A 19,405-nucleotide genomic window follows, 5' to 3' on the forward strand; every position below is an offset into this window, starting at 1 on the left:
TGGTTTCCTGTGAGGGAAAAGTGAGAGAACATGAAATTGTGAGGAGAAAAGGAAGCATGTTGAAGAGGTGACTTTTGACAAGAGAGCCAAGACACTTTTCTGTCAAGGCCATCCTCCTAATGGGAATGTTCCAAGAGGAAAAAATGATAGGAAATATATGAAAACAAATAGACATAACGATATATCTCAAAGAACAAATTTTTCACTCAGAGTATCAAAATATATTCTAAATGCTAAAGTTCACTTCAGCAGATATCAGCATCTTTTGTTAATTGCAGTACAATGTGTAAGAGATAGTTTGGTATCTCTGTCATTAGCCCAAAATAAAGTATAGCATTACCTTTGGGAGAATGACGATGGAGATTGAAGTAAAAAGGTGGAGATCTCAGTAAATGATGATCAGTCTTCAAACGTTTTGGTGACCTTTCTTCATCATTATCATCAGCACAGTGATAAAAGTGGCTCTGTAACCCTTCTTCTTCATCTTCCTCCTCTGGAGTAGCTATAGTATCCTCTATGCCTTCACTCAATGTGTTTTCTTTGTCTCCACCTATACTCATCTCTAAGCAAGGATGATCATTACATCTTGCTTCACTAATGATGGTCTGAAATAAAATATATCATTATACAGTACAACAAAGGCAAACCTAGTTTTATATACTTTAGAATAAGAAAAGAGAGAAGTAACTGACATAGTGCCTCTTTTCTTTGCATAAGTATTATAGTATTCCATACGATGCTGGTACTGCCAGCATGTAAGAAAATTGTAAGACGGTCTATTCATTTGCAAAAATATTTTGTTGACAACTAAAATAAGGAGTCTTGTTCAAAAATTCACATTCCTAAGGCTTGGTCCTTAAAGATTCAATTTCATTCAATAATTCAACTCTTGGAGCCTTCAGCATGTGTTCTTGAGGCAACTTGTGAAAAATTTAATAAGAGTACCTCAAACTAGAGTGCCATCAGTAAAAAAAAAGGTTGAAATCCACTGTCCTAAATAAAGATTCCTACCATCAGGAACTTATCAAAAAACACATGAGAAGCATGAAACACTTCTATGGAGGAAAACCTTTACAATATAAACTAAAGATAATATGCTTGTTCAAGATCTGCAACCAGCTGTCTTTCTATTGTCAAAGGAAAATATCTTTACCTTAATTGCCCAAGAATCCATTAGTCATTAAAATTTAGGATTATGCAATGCCTGGAAAGCTTGTTTTCTTCCAGATTCAACTATAACTATGATTTTACTTGGGGTAGCCATTGTATTCGAGCTTTACAGCTTGGTGCAATTCTGTCAGCTCTTTAGCATCTGACTTATATTTTACTGGGGCATCAGTTCAAAGCCTGTTAGACATGTTAGATTATATGAATCATACTCAAGGAGGTCTTTCATAAGTTTCCTTTACTTTTTTTTTTTTTTTTTGCTTTGTCGCTGTCTCCCGCGTTTGCCAGGTAGCGCAAGGAAACAGACGAAAAAAAAAAAAATGGCCCAACCCACCCCCATACACATGTATATACATATGTCCACACACGCAAACATACATACCTACACAGCTTTCCATGGTTTACCCCAGACGCTTCACATGCCCTGATTCAATCCACTGACAGCACGTCAACCCCGGTATACCACATCGATCCAATTCACTCTATTCCTTGCCCTCCTTTCACCCTCCTGCATGTTCAGGCCCCAATCACACAAAATCTTTTTCACTCAATCTTTCCACCTCCAATTTGGTCTCCCACTTCTCCTCGTTCCCTCCACCTCCGACACATATATCCTCTTGGTCAATCTTTCCTCACTCATTCTCTCCATGTGCCCAAACCATTTCAAAACACCCTCTTCTGCTCTCTCAACCACGCTCTTTTTATTTCCACACATCTCTCTTACCCTTACGTTACTTACTCGATCAAACCACCTCACACCACACATTGTCCTCAAACATCCCATTTCCAGCATATCCATCCTCCTGCGCACAACTCTATCCATAGCCCACGCCTCGCAACCATACAACATTGTTGGAACCACTATTCCTTCAAACATACCCATTTATGCTTTCCGAGATAATGTTCTCGACTTCCACACATTCTTCAAGGCTCCCAGGATTCTCGCCTCCTCCCCCACCCTATGATTCACTTTCGCTTCCATGGTTCCATCCGCTGCCAGATCCACTCCCAGATATCTAAAACACTTTACTTCCTCCAGTTTTTCTCCATTCAAACTTACCTCCCAATTGACTTGACCCTCAACCCTACTGTACCTAATTACCTTGCTCTTATTCACATTTACTCTTAACTTTCTTCTTTCACACACTTTACCAAACTCAGTCACCAGCTTCTGCAGTTTCTCACATGAATCAGCCACCAGCGCTGTATCATCAGCGAACAACAACTGACTCACTTCCCAAGCTCTCTCATCCCCAACAGACTTCATACTTGCCCCTTTCCAAAACTCTTGCATTCACCTCCCTAACAACCCCATCCATAAACAAATTAAACAACCATGGAGACATCACACACCCCTGCCGCAAACCTACATTCACTGAGAACCAATCACTCTCCTCTCTTCCTACACGTACACATGCCTTACATCCTCGATAAAAAATTTTCACTGCTTCTAACAACTTGCCTCCCAAACCATATATTCTTAATACCTTCCACAGAGCATCTCTATCAACTCTATCATATGCCTTCTCCAGATCCATAAATGCTACATACAAATCCATTTGCTTTTCTAAGTATTTTTCACATACATTCTTCAAAGCAAACACCTGATCCACACATCCTCTACCACTTCTGAAACCACACTGCTCTTCCCCAATCTGATGCTCTGTACATGCCTTCGCCCTCTCAATCAATACCCTCCTATATAATTTACCAGGAATACTCAATGAACTTATACCTCTGTAATTTAAGCACTCACTCTTATCCCCTTTGCCTTTGTACAATGGCACTATGCACGCATTCCGCCAATCCTCAGGCACCTCACCATGAGTCATACATACATTAAATAACCTTACCAACCAGTCAATAATACAGTCACCCCCTTTTTTAATAAATTCCACTGCAATACCATCCAAACCTGCTGCCTTGCTGGCTTTCATCTTCCGCAAAGCTTTTACTACCTCTTCTCTGTTTACCAAATCATTTTCCCTAACCCTCTCACTTTGCACACCACCTCGACCAAAACACCCTATATCTGCCACTCTATCATCAAACACATTCAACAAACCTTCAAAATACTCACTCCATCTCCTTCTCACATCACCACTACTTGTTATCACCTCCCCATTTGCGCCCTTCACTGAAGTTCCCATTTGCTCCCTTGTCTTACGCACTTTATTTACCTCCTTCCAGAACATCTTTTTATTCTCCCTAAAATTTAATGATACTCTCTCACCCCAACTCTCATTTGCCCTCTTTTTCACCTCTTGCACCTTTCTCTTGACCTCTGTCTCTTCTTTATACACCTCCCACTCAATTGCATTTTTTCCCTGCAAAAATCGTCCAAATGCCTCTCTCTTCTCTTTCACTAATAATCTTACTTCTTCATCCCACCACTCACTACCCTTTCTAATCAACTCACCTCCCACTCTTCTCATGCCACAAGCATCTTTTGTGCAATCCATCACTGATTCCCTAAATACATCCCATTCCTCCCCCACTCCCCTTACTTCCATTGTTCTCACCTTTTTCTATTCTGTACTCAGTCTCTCCTGGTACTTCCTCACCCAAGTCTCCTTCCCAAGCTCACTTACTCTCACCACCCTCTTCACCCCAACATTCACTCTTCTTTTCTGAAAACCCATACAAATCTTCACCTTAGCCTCCACAAGATAATGATCAGACATCCCTCCAGTTGCACCTCTCAGCACATTAACATCCAAAAGTCTCTCTTTCGCGCGCCTGTCAATTAACACGTAATCCAATAACGCTCTCTGGCCATCTCTCCTACTTACTTACGTAAACTTATGTATATCTCGCTTTTTAAACCAGGTATTCCCAACCACCAGTCCTTTAATTATGTATATTAAAAAGCCTTTATGCATTCTAAAGATGTATGTCATTCCCTAATTTTTTTCTTGTTACAAAACTACATGAAACGTAATGCTCTAGTAGATCAGCCATCTAGATCAGATCTTACTTTAACAAGTTAATTGTCAACTGTTACTTAGAATTCTAGAGCAAGGGGATTACTTTGACAGAGATCTGCTTTTTCATGAAAATCAGCAAAGTCCATGGTTAATGTTTTTATGGATAAGATGAGGGTAAAGTAGGATGACAACAGCAAATCAGTGAATAATGATGGAACAGAATTCGAGCTACCATTATTGTATGCAGATGAAGCAGTTCTGTTCCAGAGATAGAGGGAAGTTAAGGAGAATGGCAGGTTACTTTGATGATAAGCATGGCAGAAAGAAGCATGAAGCAAATATGAGTAAGAGCAAGGTTCTTAGTTTTGAAAAAGGTGAGCAGTTTAAGGGGTATCAATCTGAATGGAGAGAAATTGAAGCAGTTTATAAGTTTAGATATTTAAGAGCAATTATCACTTAGGACTGATGTGAGAGACCTGAAGCTGAGAGTATACACATACAGAGATGAAGTTGGTAATATGAGAACCGTTATGAATGAAAAGAATTCAATTGTATATTATGCAATAAATCTGCATGACAGAAAGCTTCTCCCAACTCTAATGGTTGGATTTGAAGCCTTGGGTTTCAAAAGTTAAGATGGGTATAAAATAAAGCAGCAGAGCTAGGGAAGTTCTGTAGTACCACTGAATTCATGACTATGAATAAAGTAAATAAGAAGATATAAGAAAGGTATCAGGTGTAAGAATCTATCAGGAATGTTGGTTTTAAACTATAAAATACCATTTCTCTACCAGAGTCAGAACACTTAGCATTAAAGACAGAACCACTGTTCACATGGGAGATGAAAACATCGTTTTATCAATTAGGATGAATCCACCACAATTTCATCCCCTTTGACAGTTATATTATCTATGAAGCCAGCTAATGCTTGTATCTGAAGACCCAACACCATATAACAATCCAATCTGGTCTATGACATTACTGGCTCAGTAGGGTGTTTGGCATCTCCTGGCATACCATCTGAAGTCTGTGTCTTAGTCCTGTTACTGTGAGGAATTACATCATTGTTTTTTAAAAACAAGCAGACAGGAAGGAAGGAAGCAATGGGAAAATAAATGGATGTCTCCAGCAGGGAAGTTTTTCATACTTCAAAATATATTGCAAATAAAATGCCTAAAATACACAAAAACATCATAAACCTACCTTTGTTTTGGCAAAGTGGAAAGGGGGAAAGATGCAGCAGGGTGAAGTGCTGATGAGTGTGGTGTGATCTTCCTTCACTTCATGATAACAGGGATGGACAGAGAAGTCTGGTTTCTTTCTTTATCATCACTTTTTGTACACGTTATACTGGTTTCTCAAACAGGCAGAATGCTGGTAGAGTAAGATGAATAATATCTACACTGAGCTATACTTTTTTTAGTTTTCATACTTTGTAATTCAATATACATTATAAACTCTATAACTTTGCAAATCATACTTTTAAATACATTTTCAGCCCTGTGTTACTGGTTGTAGTATTTGCCATGGGAATGAGTTTCTGAAGCATTCACTAGATCACAGACGATTGACTGCATTCCCTACTCTTTTTTGCTCTCTTCTTACAGTGCAAACTCTCATGTATCACTGTGTTCATCCTATTGCTATCTTCTCTATCAATAGCACCACTTCCAGAAAATATCATGGAATGCATTCCTTAGCTACCAGTCTGTCTAGCAGGCCTCCTTCCTCTTTGCATAATCCCACAGAAATTATTCTCCAAGTCACTTATTTCTTTACTTTTCTTCTTATTCTTCTTCAATTTCCTCAACAACTGCTACTTATATATGTTCCTACAAATTACTTAAGTTATCTTATAAATCTACCTATTTTCCAAGGGGTCACTGTACACATAACCTGCAGGTTGACAGCCATACAATTATGTTGTTATGGTAGGTGCATGGCTACTAAGGAAAGAGTATTTTTTTGCAGCTTCCTGGCAATGGAAGAGACTATAAGATACTAATAATAAAATGAGTCAGCTGGGTCGTTAAAAAGCGATGGGAATAGTTAAATCATCAAATAATGATGGAAGCAATTCTCTATGGATTCTCTGATAACAATAGGAGCAGTTTAGGGTCAAAGAGAGCACGCCCGCACACATAAGGTGGGACTTTAAGAAAAATTCAAGAAAATATAAAAGAACCTTACTGTTAGTGACAGCTTGGCCTTTGACAGTCAAGTGTACCTATCTTTCAATTTACGCATTTAATCCCAGTGTTAATGTTTCCATTTACCTTATACCACATGCTGCATGAAATAGTGAAAACAAAAGCCTATCAAAAATTGTATGACCAAATCAAATGTACAGCATTTTTGATGATAGTGAAGGAGATTTATCATTATACAGTATGCCTGAAGATATGAGGATAGGGTGACTTAAATGATCTGAGCATGTTCAGTGAATGAGTTATTAGTGACACTACCAGAAAATGAATGCTGATCAGGTGCTGTAGAAATACAGTTTCCATTTGAAAGCATAAATGAAAAAGCAAGTTTTACCCAAAAAATCAGCTTTGTGTACAAGTATAATTATGTAGAACTCATATGGTGTCAAACTCTTGATTTACTTTCTTACACTGACCATAAGTTGAGAGTATATGAAAATAAAAGATCCGTTATGGTGCATGCAACAATGTATAACATGCAGTGAATGAGAAGAGGTTGACAAAGAGAATAAATGCATCAGAATAGAAGCAAACAAAGTCATATTACAGATAGAAGAATGGAATTAACAAGATTTTGAGTGGTCGGGGCCTGAACATAAAGGAGGGTGAAATATATGCACAGAACAGAGTGAACCAGAACAATGTGGTATACGGGAATATATATGCTGTTAATGGACTGAGCCAGGGCATTTTAAGCAACCAGGGAAAACCACAGAAAGGTTTGTGAATTCTTGTTGTGTAGAGGGGGCTGTGGTTTTGGTGAACTACACATGGCAGCAACAAAATTAATGTGAGCAAATGAGGCCTATTCTTTGTCTGTTCCTGTGTTACCTTACTGAAACAGGAAACAGCAAACAAGTTCAAAAGAAAAAAAAAGTACTGCAGATGATATAATGAATAATAAAGTGGGGCACTGGAAAACTTTCCCTACCTGTATTTCAACTTCTACAAGTTGTAACATGAGCCAAGCAAGGAGTGTTCATCCTCCAAATGAACCTAGATGTTCCCAGCTCTGAGTGATTGCTTAGTTGGAAATAATGAAGTGTGAAATTGCACAATCAAGAAATGAGATATCATCGATACTGAAGTTTTGGATCTTTGCTTCCATGTATGGTTTGAAGGCGGGTTAACCACTTTCCTGTACTTTGTTTATGTTTTTTTGTGGGTGTGTTGACTGGGTGGGCCAGATGGAATGTCATCAGGATGGGCAAGAGGTCTAAGGATACTTCATGTAGAGGGCTCCAGTTTGTTCTTATGTAATAGAGTTGGAATGCAATGTTTGGTCATGTTGTCTGCAGGAAATGGTGGCTTGGGAGTCTGGTTGCCTGGTTGCAAAGTTACATGATACCCTCAGGATGCAGTTATGAGTAGTTAACATGTACATATTCATACTTGCTCACCTTTATCCATTTCCCAGCACCATCTCACCCCACAGAAAAAAAGCACAGCCACCCTTTGTATCAGCGAGGTTGTCCCAGGAAACACACAGAGAAAGGCCACATCTGCTCACATCCACTTTCTAGCTGTTATGTATAATGCACCAATAACCACAGCTTCCTATTCACATCCAGGTCACACAGACCTGTTCATGGTTTACCCCATATGTTTCACATTCCTTGGTTCAGTCCACTGACAGCATGTCAACCCCAGTATACCACATTGTTCCAATTCACTCTATTGCATGCATGCCTTTCACCCTACTGCATGTTCAGGCCCTAATCACTCAAAATCTCTTTCACTCCATCCTTCCATCTCCAATTTGGTCACCCACTTCTTGTTCCCTCCACTTCTGACACATATTTCCTCTTTGTCAACCTTTCCTCACTCATTCTCTCCATATGTCCAAACCATTTCAACACACCCTCTTCTGCTCTCTCAACCACTCTGTTTATTACCACAAATCTCTCTTACACTTTCATATTTTAGTTAGAATTTTTTTTTTTTTTTTTTGCCGCTGTCTCCCGCGTTTGCGAGGTAGCGCAAGGAAACAGACGAAAGAAATGGCCCAACCCACCCCCATACACATGTATATACATACGTCCACACACGCAAATATACATACCTACACAGCTTTCCATGGTTTACCCCAGACGCTTCACATGCCCTGATTCAATCCACTGACAGCACGTCAACCCCAGTATACCACATCGATCCAATTCACTCTATTCCTTGCCCGCCTTTCACCCTCCTGCATGTTCAGGCCTCGATCACACAAAATCTTTTTCACTCCATCTTTCCACCTCCAATTTGGTCTCCCACTTCTCCTCGTTCCCTCCACCTCCGACACATATATCCTCTTGGTCAATCTTTCCTCACTCATTCTCTCCATGTGCCCAAACCATTTCAAAACACCCTCTTCTGCTCTCTCAACCACGCTCTTTTTATTTCCACACATCTCTCTTACCCTTACGTTACTTACTCGATCAAACCACCTCACACCACACACTGTCCTCAAACATCTCATTTCCAGTACATCCATCCTCCTGCACACAACTCTATCCATAGCCCACGCCTCGCAACCATACAACATTGTTGGAACCACTATTCCTTCAAACATACCCATTTTTGCTTTCCAAGATAATGTTCTCGACTTCCACACATTCTTCAAGGCTCCCAGGATTTTCGCCCCCTCCCCCACCCTATGATCCACTTCCGCTTCCATGGTTCCATCTGCTGCCAGATCCACTCCCAGATATCTAAAACACTTTACTTCCTCCAGTTTTTCTCCATTCAAACTTACCTCCCAACTGACTTGACCCTCAACCCTACTGTACCTAATTACCTTGCTCTTATTCACATTTACTCTTCACTTTCTTCTTTCACACACTTCACCAAACTCAGTCACCAGCTTCTGCAGTTTCTCACATGAATCAGCCACCAGCGCTGTATCATCAACGAACAACAACTGACTCACTTCCCAAGCTCTCTCATCCCCAACAGACTTCATACTTGCCCCTCTTTCCAAAGCTCTTGCATTCACCTCCCTAACGACCCAATCCATAAACAAATTAAACAACCATGGAGACATCACACACCCCTGCCGCAAACCTACATTCACTGAGAACCAATCACTCTCCTCTCTTCCTACACGTACACATGCCTTACATCCTCGATAAAAAACTTTTCACTGCTTCTAACAACTTGCCTCCCACACCATATATTCTTAATACCTTCCACAGAGCATCTCTATCAACTCTATCATATGCCTTCTCCAGATCCATAAATGCTACATACAAATCCATTTGCTTTTCTAAGTATTTCTCACATACATTCTTCAAAGCGAACACCTGATCCACACATCCTCTACCACTTCTGAAACCACACTGCTCTTCCCCAATCTGATGCTCTGTACATGCCTTCGCCCTCTCAATCAATACCCTCCCATATAATTTACCAGGAATACTCAACAAACTTATACCTCTGTAATTTGAGCACTCACTCTTATCCCCTTTGCCTTTGTACAATGGCACTATGCACGCATTCCGCCAATCCTCAGGCACCTCACCATGAGTCATACATACATTAAATAACCTTACCAACCAGTCAATAATACAGTCACCCCCTTTTTTAATAAATTCCACTGCAATACCATCCAAACCTGCTGCCTTGCCGGCTTTCATCTTCCGCAAAGCTTTTACTACCTCTTCTCTGTTTACCAAATCATTTTCCCTACCTCTCTCACTTTGCACACCACCTCGACCAAAACACCCTATATCTGCCACTCTATCATCAAACACATTCAACAAACCTTCAAAATACTCACTCCATCTCCTTCTCACATCACCACTACTTGTTATCACCTCCCCATTTGCGCTCTTCACTGAAGTTCCCATTTGCTCCCTTGTCTTACGCACTTTATTTACCTCCTTCCAGAACATCTTTTCATTCTCCCTAAAATTTAATGATACTCTCTCACCCCAACTCTCATTTGCCCTCTTTTTCACCTCTTGCACCTTTCTCTTGACCTCCTGTCTCTTTCTTTTATACATCTCCCACTCAACTGCATTTTTTCCCTGCATAAATTGTCCAAATGCCTCTCTCTTCTCTTTCACTAATAATCTTACTTCTTCATCCCACCACTCACTACCCTTTCAATCAACCCACCTCCCACTCTTCTCATGCCACAAGCATCTTTTGCGCAATCCATCACTGATTCCCTAAATACATCCCATTCCTCCCCCACTCCCCTTACTTCCATTGTTCTCACCTTTTTCCATTCTGTACTCAGTCTCTCCTGGTACTTCCTCACACAAGTCTCCTTCCCAAGCTCACTTACTCTCACCACCCTCTTCACCCCAACATTCACTCTTCTTTTCTGAAAACCCATACAAATCTTCACCTTAGCCTCCACAAGATAATGATCAGACATCCCTCCAGTTGCACCTCTCAGCACATTAACATCCAAAAGTCTCTCTTTCGCGCGCCTGTCAATTAACACGTAATCCAATAACGCTCTCTGGCCATCTCTCCTACTTACATACGTATACTTATGTATATCTCGCTTTTTAAACCAGGTATTCCCAATCACCAGTCCTTTTTCAGCACATAAATCTACAAGCTCTTCACCATTTCCATTTATAACACTGAACACCCCATGTATACCAATTATTAGTTAGAAAATGTCATTTAGAAATCAACACCAGAAATACAACCCCCCTTCATCCCAGTGAATCCTATGGTAAAATGGGATGCACTATACAATGTTTCCACAAAGTTGTGTTTACTGAAAATACATGTCCAACATAAAGCAGTATTAAGTGTGTGTGGTTTTTTATCATCCTCTTTGATTTTTATACGTGTTACATGCATGAAGTATTGTACATAATTTCAACATTAGCTTTTGCATATTACAGGCTTTCATACATACTATAAACATGTTTGGTGTTATCATTAACTGAAAACTATGTGAAAAATACATAAAAGTGGAGCTTAATATAAATACTAATCATCTTATTCATCATCAATGCTCTGCCTGTGTGAGAAATCAGTGTAAAGTAGGACAAAAAAAGATGGGAAACAAATGAACCATACTCTTCATCCATCTCTCTTATGGCAAAGCAAGGAGAGATTGCACCAGACTCATTAGTACTATGCTCTATTGCATTATCCTCTCACTTCAGCACATGAAACCCAAGGTAGGTATATATTTTGGTGTATTTCTTGTTTACCAATAACACACTGCTGAAAATATATATATATTCGCCATTTCCCATTAAGAACAGAGTTCTGAGCCTTAGAGAGAATATCCTCACTTGGCCCTCTTCTCTGTTCCTTCTTTCAGAAAATTAAAAAAACAGGAGGGGAGGATTTCCAGGCCCCCGCTCCCTCCCCTTTTAGTTGCCTTTTATGACATGAAGGGAATATGTGGGAAGTATTCTTTCTCCCCTATTCCCAGGAATAGGGGAAAATGATTTAGTGAGGACTTCGGACTGGCGCTCTTGGATGTCCTTTGTAGTACCCCACATTAGGCAGGAACCATGTCCTGTTGTTGAAAATATATATAAAGTTGATAGAGTCTATGAAACTGAAAAGTATGATAAGATAAAAGTGGAGCTCAGTGCAAATTTTATTCAGTTTACTCACTACTAATGTTGTGCTTGTGTAAGAAAACAGTGTAAAATGTAATACAGACGAAAAACTATGTTCACCTATCTTACTTTGAGGTTTGGAAAGACTGCACCAGACCCATAGGTGCCATCTAATGTGTCTTCCTCCCATTATCATTTCATATTTTTCCATGCTTTATTCACTTATTTTCTCCTGAGCCAAAAATGTAAAACTGTAATTACACAACTCTTTATGCTATGAAGGTATCTATACAGTCATGCACTGACCTCGTATGGTTCAAAAAATTCCCTAATCCGGTACTTGTCTGGTCCTGAGGTCAGATTACAGTCTCAACCTGTATTGTATAAAATCTTTATATAAGGCATCTTAATACAATAATGACAGCATTCTGCTCTCTCATCCATGTTACAAATATCATCCTGTGGCCAAAGAGAGTTGCTCACACATTATTTGCTCTGTGTGTGTTGGGCTAGGCAAACTCGCATCAAAAACTTTGAACCAAGATAACTCTTCCTCCCTTAACAGTTGGCAGGTATGAAATGTGCATTTTCATCTTTTATATAAATCAAAACCTACCTGGAAAAGGCTGGTCACTTTGTGTGGAAGTTGTAGGTTGTTGGCTTGACTTAACATTCCCTGACAGAAGACTGGATCAAAGATCTCGTCACACCAAACTGGTCCCAGCTCAACAGCTGACTTACCAGCACTTTTACTTCGACAGTCACAAGACAAAAAAGAATATGGTTGCTCTGAGGGAAAAAGATAGGAACTAAAATAATTTCTACATAATAAAGGATGAAATCTTTAGATACATAATACAGCACAACAAATCCCACTCCAGCAGAAACTTCTAAACAATTTCTAACAGAAATCAGAACCTGATTTGGCAAACAAAATTCCTTCACTAAGACAGGTTAAACTAAAAATACATGTACCACAAAAAGTATGAACAAGTCATTGAACTCACAAGTGGTACACACAAGGAAAAATATTAAATGCAAGTTTTAAACATTTAAAAAAATTTTCTCTGAGGCATTATCCCATGTGTATGTGACATTTTTTCAAAATATCTTCTTGGAAAATTGGTTTTAGAACCTTCTAACCCTCAATGTTTCCAGTGAGGAAGTGCTGACCTTCCCCACTCCACTATCCACTCATCCTTGGTGGTGGCAGTTCACTTGTTTTGGGGCCACATTCAGTCAGAGACCACCAAAGAGTATCTCATCAACATTCCTCCTGGCAACCTGACAGCTCAGATTTTGCAGACTGTTGGCATCAGAGTAAATGAGGGCACTGCTGGTACAGAGGGAGGTTTTATGAAAAAAAGGGAGAAGGCAAGGTAGGGTAAGAACACAAAGACAAAGAGCATGTGAAGCACTACATTAAAGAAATGGTTAAGAAACCTTAGTGAGTGGTTGGACAAAGTTGCTTGCCAAAAAAAAAAAAAAAAAGAAATGCCCAAAATCAGCGAGATGCTGCTACCATTGCAGAGTGGATGATGAAGAATGAGGAGGGCCAATACTTCCTCCCTGGAAATACTGTGGTCTGCAAGGCCTAAACCTTGATTATCCTGGAGAATATTCAAAGAATCCCTCATGCTTGTGGGACAAACCATAGAAGAAAGAAACATGTTTACTGAAAGCTCACTTTGAAGTTTCTTTTTAGGTGACAAGGAATATCACAAAGCTTAAAAGCCAAGTAATCATCAGAGCAGTACATCTGTGATAACTGTAGTTACCAAAACTTACCAAGAGGATGAACAGTTTGAGGATACAATGCCCTGTCCTCACACATACAGCAGTGGATGACATGCCTTATTTTCCGAACACATTTATTTGCAGCTGAAGGTCCACGTACGACACGCACAATGACAGTGATGTAACTCTTCAAGGCAACACAGCACACAACTTCTATACCTTTGTTACATTTAGCAGCAGCTCTGGAACCATATGATACTTTTCAAATGCTTACTCCAGTCAATGGTTAATTGCAATTGGGATGACTTTGTTAACTGATGAAAAAGATGGTGTTAGGGCATAGATATGACTGATTATGAAGCAGTGTGCAAAAGACTGAACATGAATCCCTCCTGTATATATTCAACAAAATGGATTCCAGTAATGATATTTGAGGATATACACAAAATATGGTGAGGAAGTGTTGAAATTTTAGTTCACAAGCAAAAACTCAAATATCAATAAACAAATTTACAGGAAGCTCTTTCCCCTCTTATTATCATGTACTCATCTGGGCAGCAGTCAAGACCTGAACTCTCTTGTCAGCTTTGTTTCCACAGCTCCACCATGTATTCATTTTTGATCTCCGAGATACTGTTCTCTCTTTCCACACAGTATTCATCACCCAAAAAACTTCACCCCTTCCCCAACCTATGACGAACTTCCACTTCCAGTTCCATTCGCTGCCAAGTACACAATCAGATATCTAAAAAAACTTCACTTCCTCCAATTTTCTCCATTCAAATTTACCTCCCAACTAACATGTCCCTCAACCCTGCTAAACCTTATAACCTTGCTTCTTTTAATAATTTTGAAAATAAAAATGAAAAAAATCTCAGATGCAGCACCATGAACATTTCATATCGCAGTGCAGTCAGGTTGCACAGAGTCTTTCTGTTATTTCAGAATTGTGACTTTATTTATCAAATGATTTAGCAATCCTTACAATTCAAAATGGCATCAAGTCATTGTAGGAGGTGCAATGCAAGCAGTTAGTCCATACTCACTTTATTATAAAGAAGTATCGTTTCACAGGAGAGGGGTGGCATCACCTCTATCTCAGTCTGACTCCTACCTCCAAATGCGCGGCGAGTGTTCCCAAGCTGCTGAGAGCCCACTGCCCAACTTTCCTACTACACACTAAACCCTACACCCCCTCACGAGATTCTGTTAACTAAATGTGACATTTTGTTGTAACGAAACCAAAACTAGAAACAATAAAACAAAAATGAATGAAATTAAAAGTCAACAGGGCAAAGGCAAGTATACACACAAATCACTGCTAAGCAACAACACACTTCCTTTACATGCAAACAGAACAAAAATGATATAACACATTAGTATGTTCACCACAAACATAATTCTGTAAGTGTGTGGGACGGTGTCTCACAAAGTGACAGCGCCACCGCCTGAGAATGGGTGTCTCCACAACTGGGGGCAAAGCCACTGCTGGTGTATACTCCCCTTGACCTATGGGTGCCATGAAGATCAGTAAAACCCAAGGGCATAGGTGACGTTGGTTTTGCAAAGACAGGCAGCCATTGCTGTCCAGCTCCACTGAGTATTGTCTAAGCAGCTTCACTTCCAGTACCACGCCCAACTTGTCCCATACCTTCAAAGCGATGTCCTGAACGCAGACAGGGATGCCCATGGATAGCTGGGGCAATGTAGCAGCATCACCTGTTGGACTGCCCTGCACATGAGCCTGACTCTCTGCTATGGCCCACTCCCTGTTTCGCAGGGCAGTTCTCCATCACTGGTTTATCAGATAATGTTGCCAGGGCATCGGGACACTATCTCACAACTGTCTTCCTATTGCCAGCTGTGCGGGTGACTTATCCCCCTCTTAGTGGGCTGTTGAGATATTGGAGCATAGCCTGAGTCACTTCGCTGCTGTGCAGGATACCTCCAACACCTGTGTTGCCCCCCAACACCCATTTGGCTGCGGCTTCAGTATGTCCATTGGACTGGGGGTAGTGGGCTGAGGAGATGTGGGCCAAGATTCCCCATTTTTTTCTAGAAAGCACCCATCTCCTCGCTGTCTAGATTAGTTCCCCCATCCAAGGCCATTTCCTTGGGTGTGCTCCACCTCCTGCAGAAGGTGAGCAGCCTTGTAACAACTTGAGATTTTCCCACATAGGTTTAGATCCTACTTACTGCACCAAGTAAGACGTGCAATGAAAGCAGGTAGTCCATCTCCACTTTATTATAAAGAAATATCCTTTCACTGGAGAGGGGTAGCATCATCTCTCTCAGTCTGACTCCTGCCTCCAACTGCCTGGCGAGCATTCCCATGCTGCCGAGTGTCCACCAACTAAGTATCGTACCACACACTAAACCCTACAGCGATACATGAGTTAAAAGAAAGCATGTGAACTTAAAAATGACACAGAAATAGGTTACATTCAATTTATCAGACTTTTGGCATTAACAGACACCCCTTCCCCCTATTAGACCACTAAAATCAAGGGTTTACCATATTTTCAATTGAAGGCATTTCTAGCCTCACTGGGATTGCAAGCTATTATGTTCTATGAGGCACTTTCAGTGGCATAACCTTTTTCAACATTAGTTTTCCGAGTATATAAATAGTTCTAATTCCAGTTCTTTCAACAATTTTCTCCTAAATGTAACCTAACTTTTAGATAACAATTATCTCATGCATTAGGTAGGAATCTACCAAGAGAATTGTTCAGGAAAAATAAAGGAAAAATATAATTTACCATACCTTTCATTGGTTATAACTTGAATGCTTCGAACCAACAGGGAGTGTAAGCTAGTAAAATTTTTCATTTCAGCTATTTTCTCCTACATTTTTCAGAATATGTAGACACATTGATTCATGCATCAAATAAGAACCAAACAAAGGAAACTATGGGAAAAAAAAGTTGTATGAATATATGTTGAATGTTTTTAGCTAAAGGTGATGTTAACCTTTCTCAGCTTCTAAGCATTCATGTTCCATGGATCCCTTCCACTTGTACACCTATTTTCACCATGTCCCATGGATCCCTTCCTTTTGTACATCCATTTTCACAATCATTTTTCTAAATATGTGAATTATCATCAACTGTTGAGTTGGGTAACAACCAACTGAAGAGGAAAGGAAAAGAAAAGTATGAAAAATACAATGGGCCTCCATGATGTAGCAGTCAGCATTCCTAACTGTGACACATTCATGGGCTACCCATGGTCGAATGCATTGGTTTGAATCCTGGTTGCAACAGTTGGTCCTCAGTAAATGCAGTTGTTTAGCCACACCTAAGGGTTCATTGACAAAATGGGTAACTGGCTCAGGCTAGGGTACATTACAGCTCCCTATCCACAACCAGACTCCACGACCTTTTCATGGCTTACTTGGAATCTCTGACATGCCCTGGTTCAGTCTACTGACAGCATGTCACCCCAATTATACCATGCCATTCCAAATCATTCTATTCTGTGCACACCTTTCACCCTCCTGCATGTTCCGGCCCAGATCATTCAAAATCTTTTTCACTGCATACTTCCATCTCCAAATTGGTCTCCCAGTTCTCTTGTTCCCTTCACTTCTGACATAAATCCTCTATGTCAACCTTTCCTCACTCATTCTCTCCATAAGTAAAACCTATTTCAATTTGAGCATCCTCTTCTGCTCTCTCAACCACACTCTTTATATTATCACACATCTCTCACACTTTCATTACTGACTTGATGAAACCACCAACACCACATACTGTCGTCAAACATTCAATTTCCAACACATCCACCCTTCTTCACACAACCCTATCTATATCCGAAGCCTTACAACACTATTATTTTGTTGGAACTACTAGTCCTTCAAATATACCCATATTGCTCTCCGAGATAATGTTCTCTTTTCCACACGTTCATCACTCCCAGAGCCCCCCCACCCCACCCACCCAATATATGACTCACTTCCACGGTTCCATTCATTGCCAAGTCCACTCCCAGATATCTAAAAACACTCCACTTCCTCCAATTTTTCTCCGTTCAAACTTACATCCTAACTAACTTGTCCCTCAACTCTGCTTTTATTCACTTTTACTTTCAACTTTCTCCTTCCACACACTTCCAAATTCAGTCACTGACCTGCAATTTCTCACTCAAATCAGCCACCAGTGCTTCATCATCAGCAAACAACTGGCTCACTTCCCTGGCCCTCTCATCCCCAAGAGACTGCATACTAGCCCCTTTCTCCAAGACTTTTCCACTTACCTCTCTCACCACCCCATCCATAAGCAAATTAAACAAACATGACATCACACACCTGCCACAGACTGACCTTCACTGGGAACCATTTACTCAACTCTCTTCCTACTTGTACACATGCCTCACACCCTTGATAAAACTCACCACTTCTTGCAGCTTACCATCCACACCGTATATTCTTAAGACCTTCCACAAGGCATCTCTATTAACCCTATCATATGTCTTCTCCAGACAATAAAAGTCACACACAAATATATCTGTGTTTCTAAGTATTTCTCACACACTTCTGAAACCACACTGCTCCTCCCCAATATGGTGCTCTGTACATGCCTTCATCCTCTCAATCAAAACCCTACCATACAATTTACCAGACATACTCAACAAACTTATGCCTCGGTAGTTGAACACTCACCTTTATCCCCTTTGCCTTTATACAATGACACTATACATGCATTTCACCAATCCTCAAGGTGTTCACCATGATCTACATATACAATAAATATTCTTACCAACCAATCAACAACATAATCACCCCCTTTCTTAATAAATTCAACTGCCATACCATCCACTACCGCCACCTTGCTACATTTCATCTTCCACACAGCTTTCACCACCTCTTCTCTCATTTTGCATAGCACCCCTACCAAAACACACTACATCTGCCACTCTTTCAACACATTTATCAGTCCTTCAAAATACTCACTCCATCACTACCTGTTATCACTTCCCCTTTTGCCCTCTTCACTGTTGTTCCCATCTGTTCTCTTGTCTTTCCCACATTCTTTACCTCCTTCCAAAACTTTTCATTTTCCCGAAAGTTTAATGATACTCTCTCACCCCAACTCTCATTTGCCCTCTTTTTCAACCCTTGCACCTTCCTCTTGACCTCCTGCCACTTTCTTTTGTATACATCTCCCAATCATTTGTACTTTTTCCTTGCAAGTACCATCCAAATGCCTCTCTTTTCTCTTTCATTAACAACTTTACTGCTTCACCTCACCTCTCACTACCCTTTCTAATTTGCCCACCTCCCACCTTTCGCATGCCACATGCATCTCTTCCACATGCCATCATCGCTTCCCTAAATACCTCCCATTCCTCACCCACTCACCTTACTTCACTTGCCCTCACCTTTTGCCATTCTACACTCAATCTCTCCTGCTATTTCTTCACAAAAGTCTCCCTTCCAAGCTCACATACTCTCTTCTCCCCAACAGTCTCCTCTTTTTCGAAAACTTCGACAAATCTTCATCCTTACCTCCACAAGATCATTATCAGACATCCTACCAGCTGCCCCTCTCGACACTTTTACATCCAAAATTCTCTCTTTTAAATGCCTATCAATCAACATATAATTTAATAATGCCTGTAAACCATCTTTCCTACTTGCGTACTTATACTTGTGTATAGCTCTCTTTTCAAACCAAGTATTCCCAATCACCAGTCTTTTTTCAGCGCACAACTCCACAAGCTCTTAACCATTTCCAATCATAACACTGAATACTACCTGTGCACCAATTATACCCACAACTGCCATATTACTTACCCATGCATTTAAATCATCCATCACTAATATCTGGTCTCATGC

General features: G+C 40.3%; 1 protein-coding gene across 3 annotated transcripts in view; it reads right to left on the reverse strand.

Annotated features, from left to right (window-relative positions):
* LOC139749849 (TRMT1-like protein) overlaps window positions 1–19,405 on the reverse strand; it is a 33,901-nt gene that overhangs the window by 4,452 nt on the left and 10,044 nt on the right. For all 3 annotated transcript variants that reach the window (XM_071664175.1, XM_071664176.1, XM_071664174.1), the window contains 3 exons: window positions 13,618–13,808; window positions 12,446–12,618; window positions 341–605 (listed from right to left, as the gene is read on the reverse strand). In XM_071664175.1, coding sequence (XP_071520276.1) covers window positions 341–605; window positions 12,446–12,618; window positions 13,618–13,808 — 629 coding nt within the window. The remainder of the gene's footprint in view (window positions 1–340; window positions 606–12,445; window positions 12,619–13,617; window positions 13,809–19,405) is intronic.

Source organism: Panulirus ornatus, chromosome 8 (assembly GCF_036320965.1).
Source record: "Panulirus ornatus isolate Po-2019 chromosome 8, ASM3632096v1, whole genome shotgun sequence".
Classification (NCBI taxonomy): Eukaryota; Metazoa; Arthropoda; class Malacostraca; order Decapoda; family Palinuridae; genus Panulirus; species Panulirus ornatus.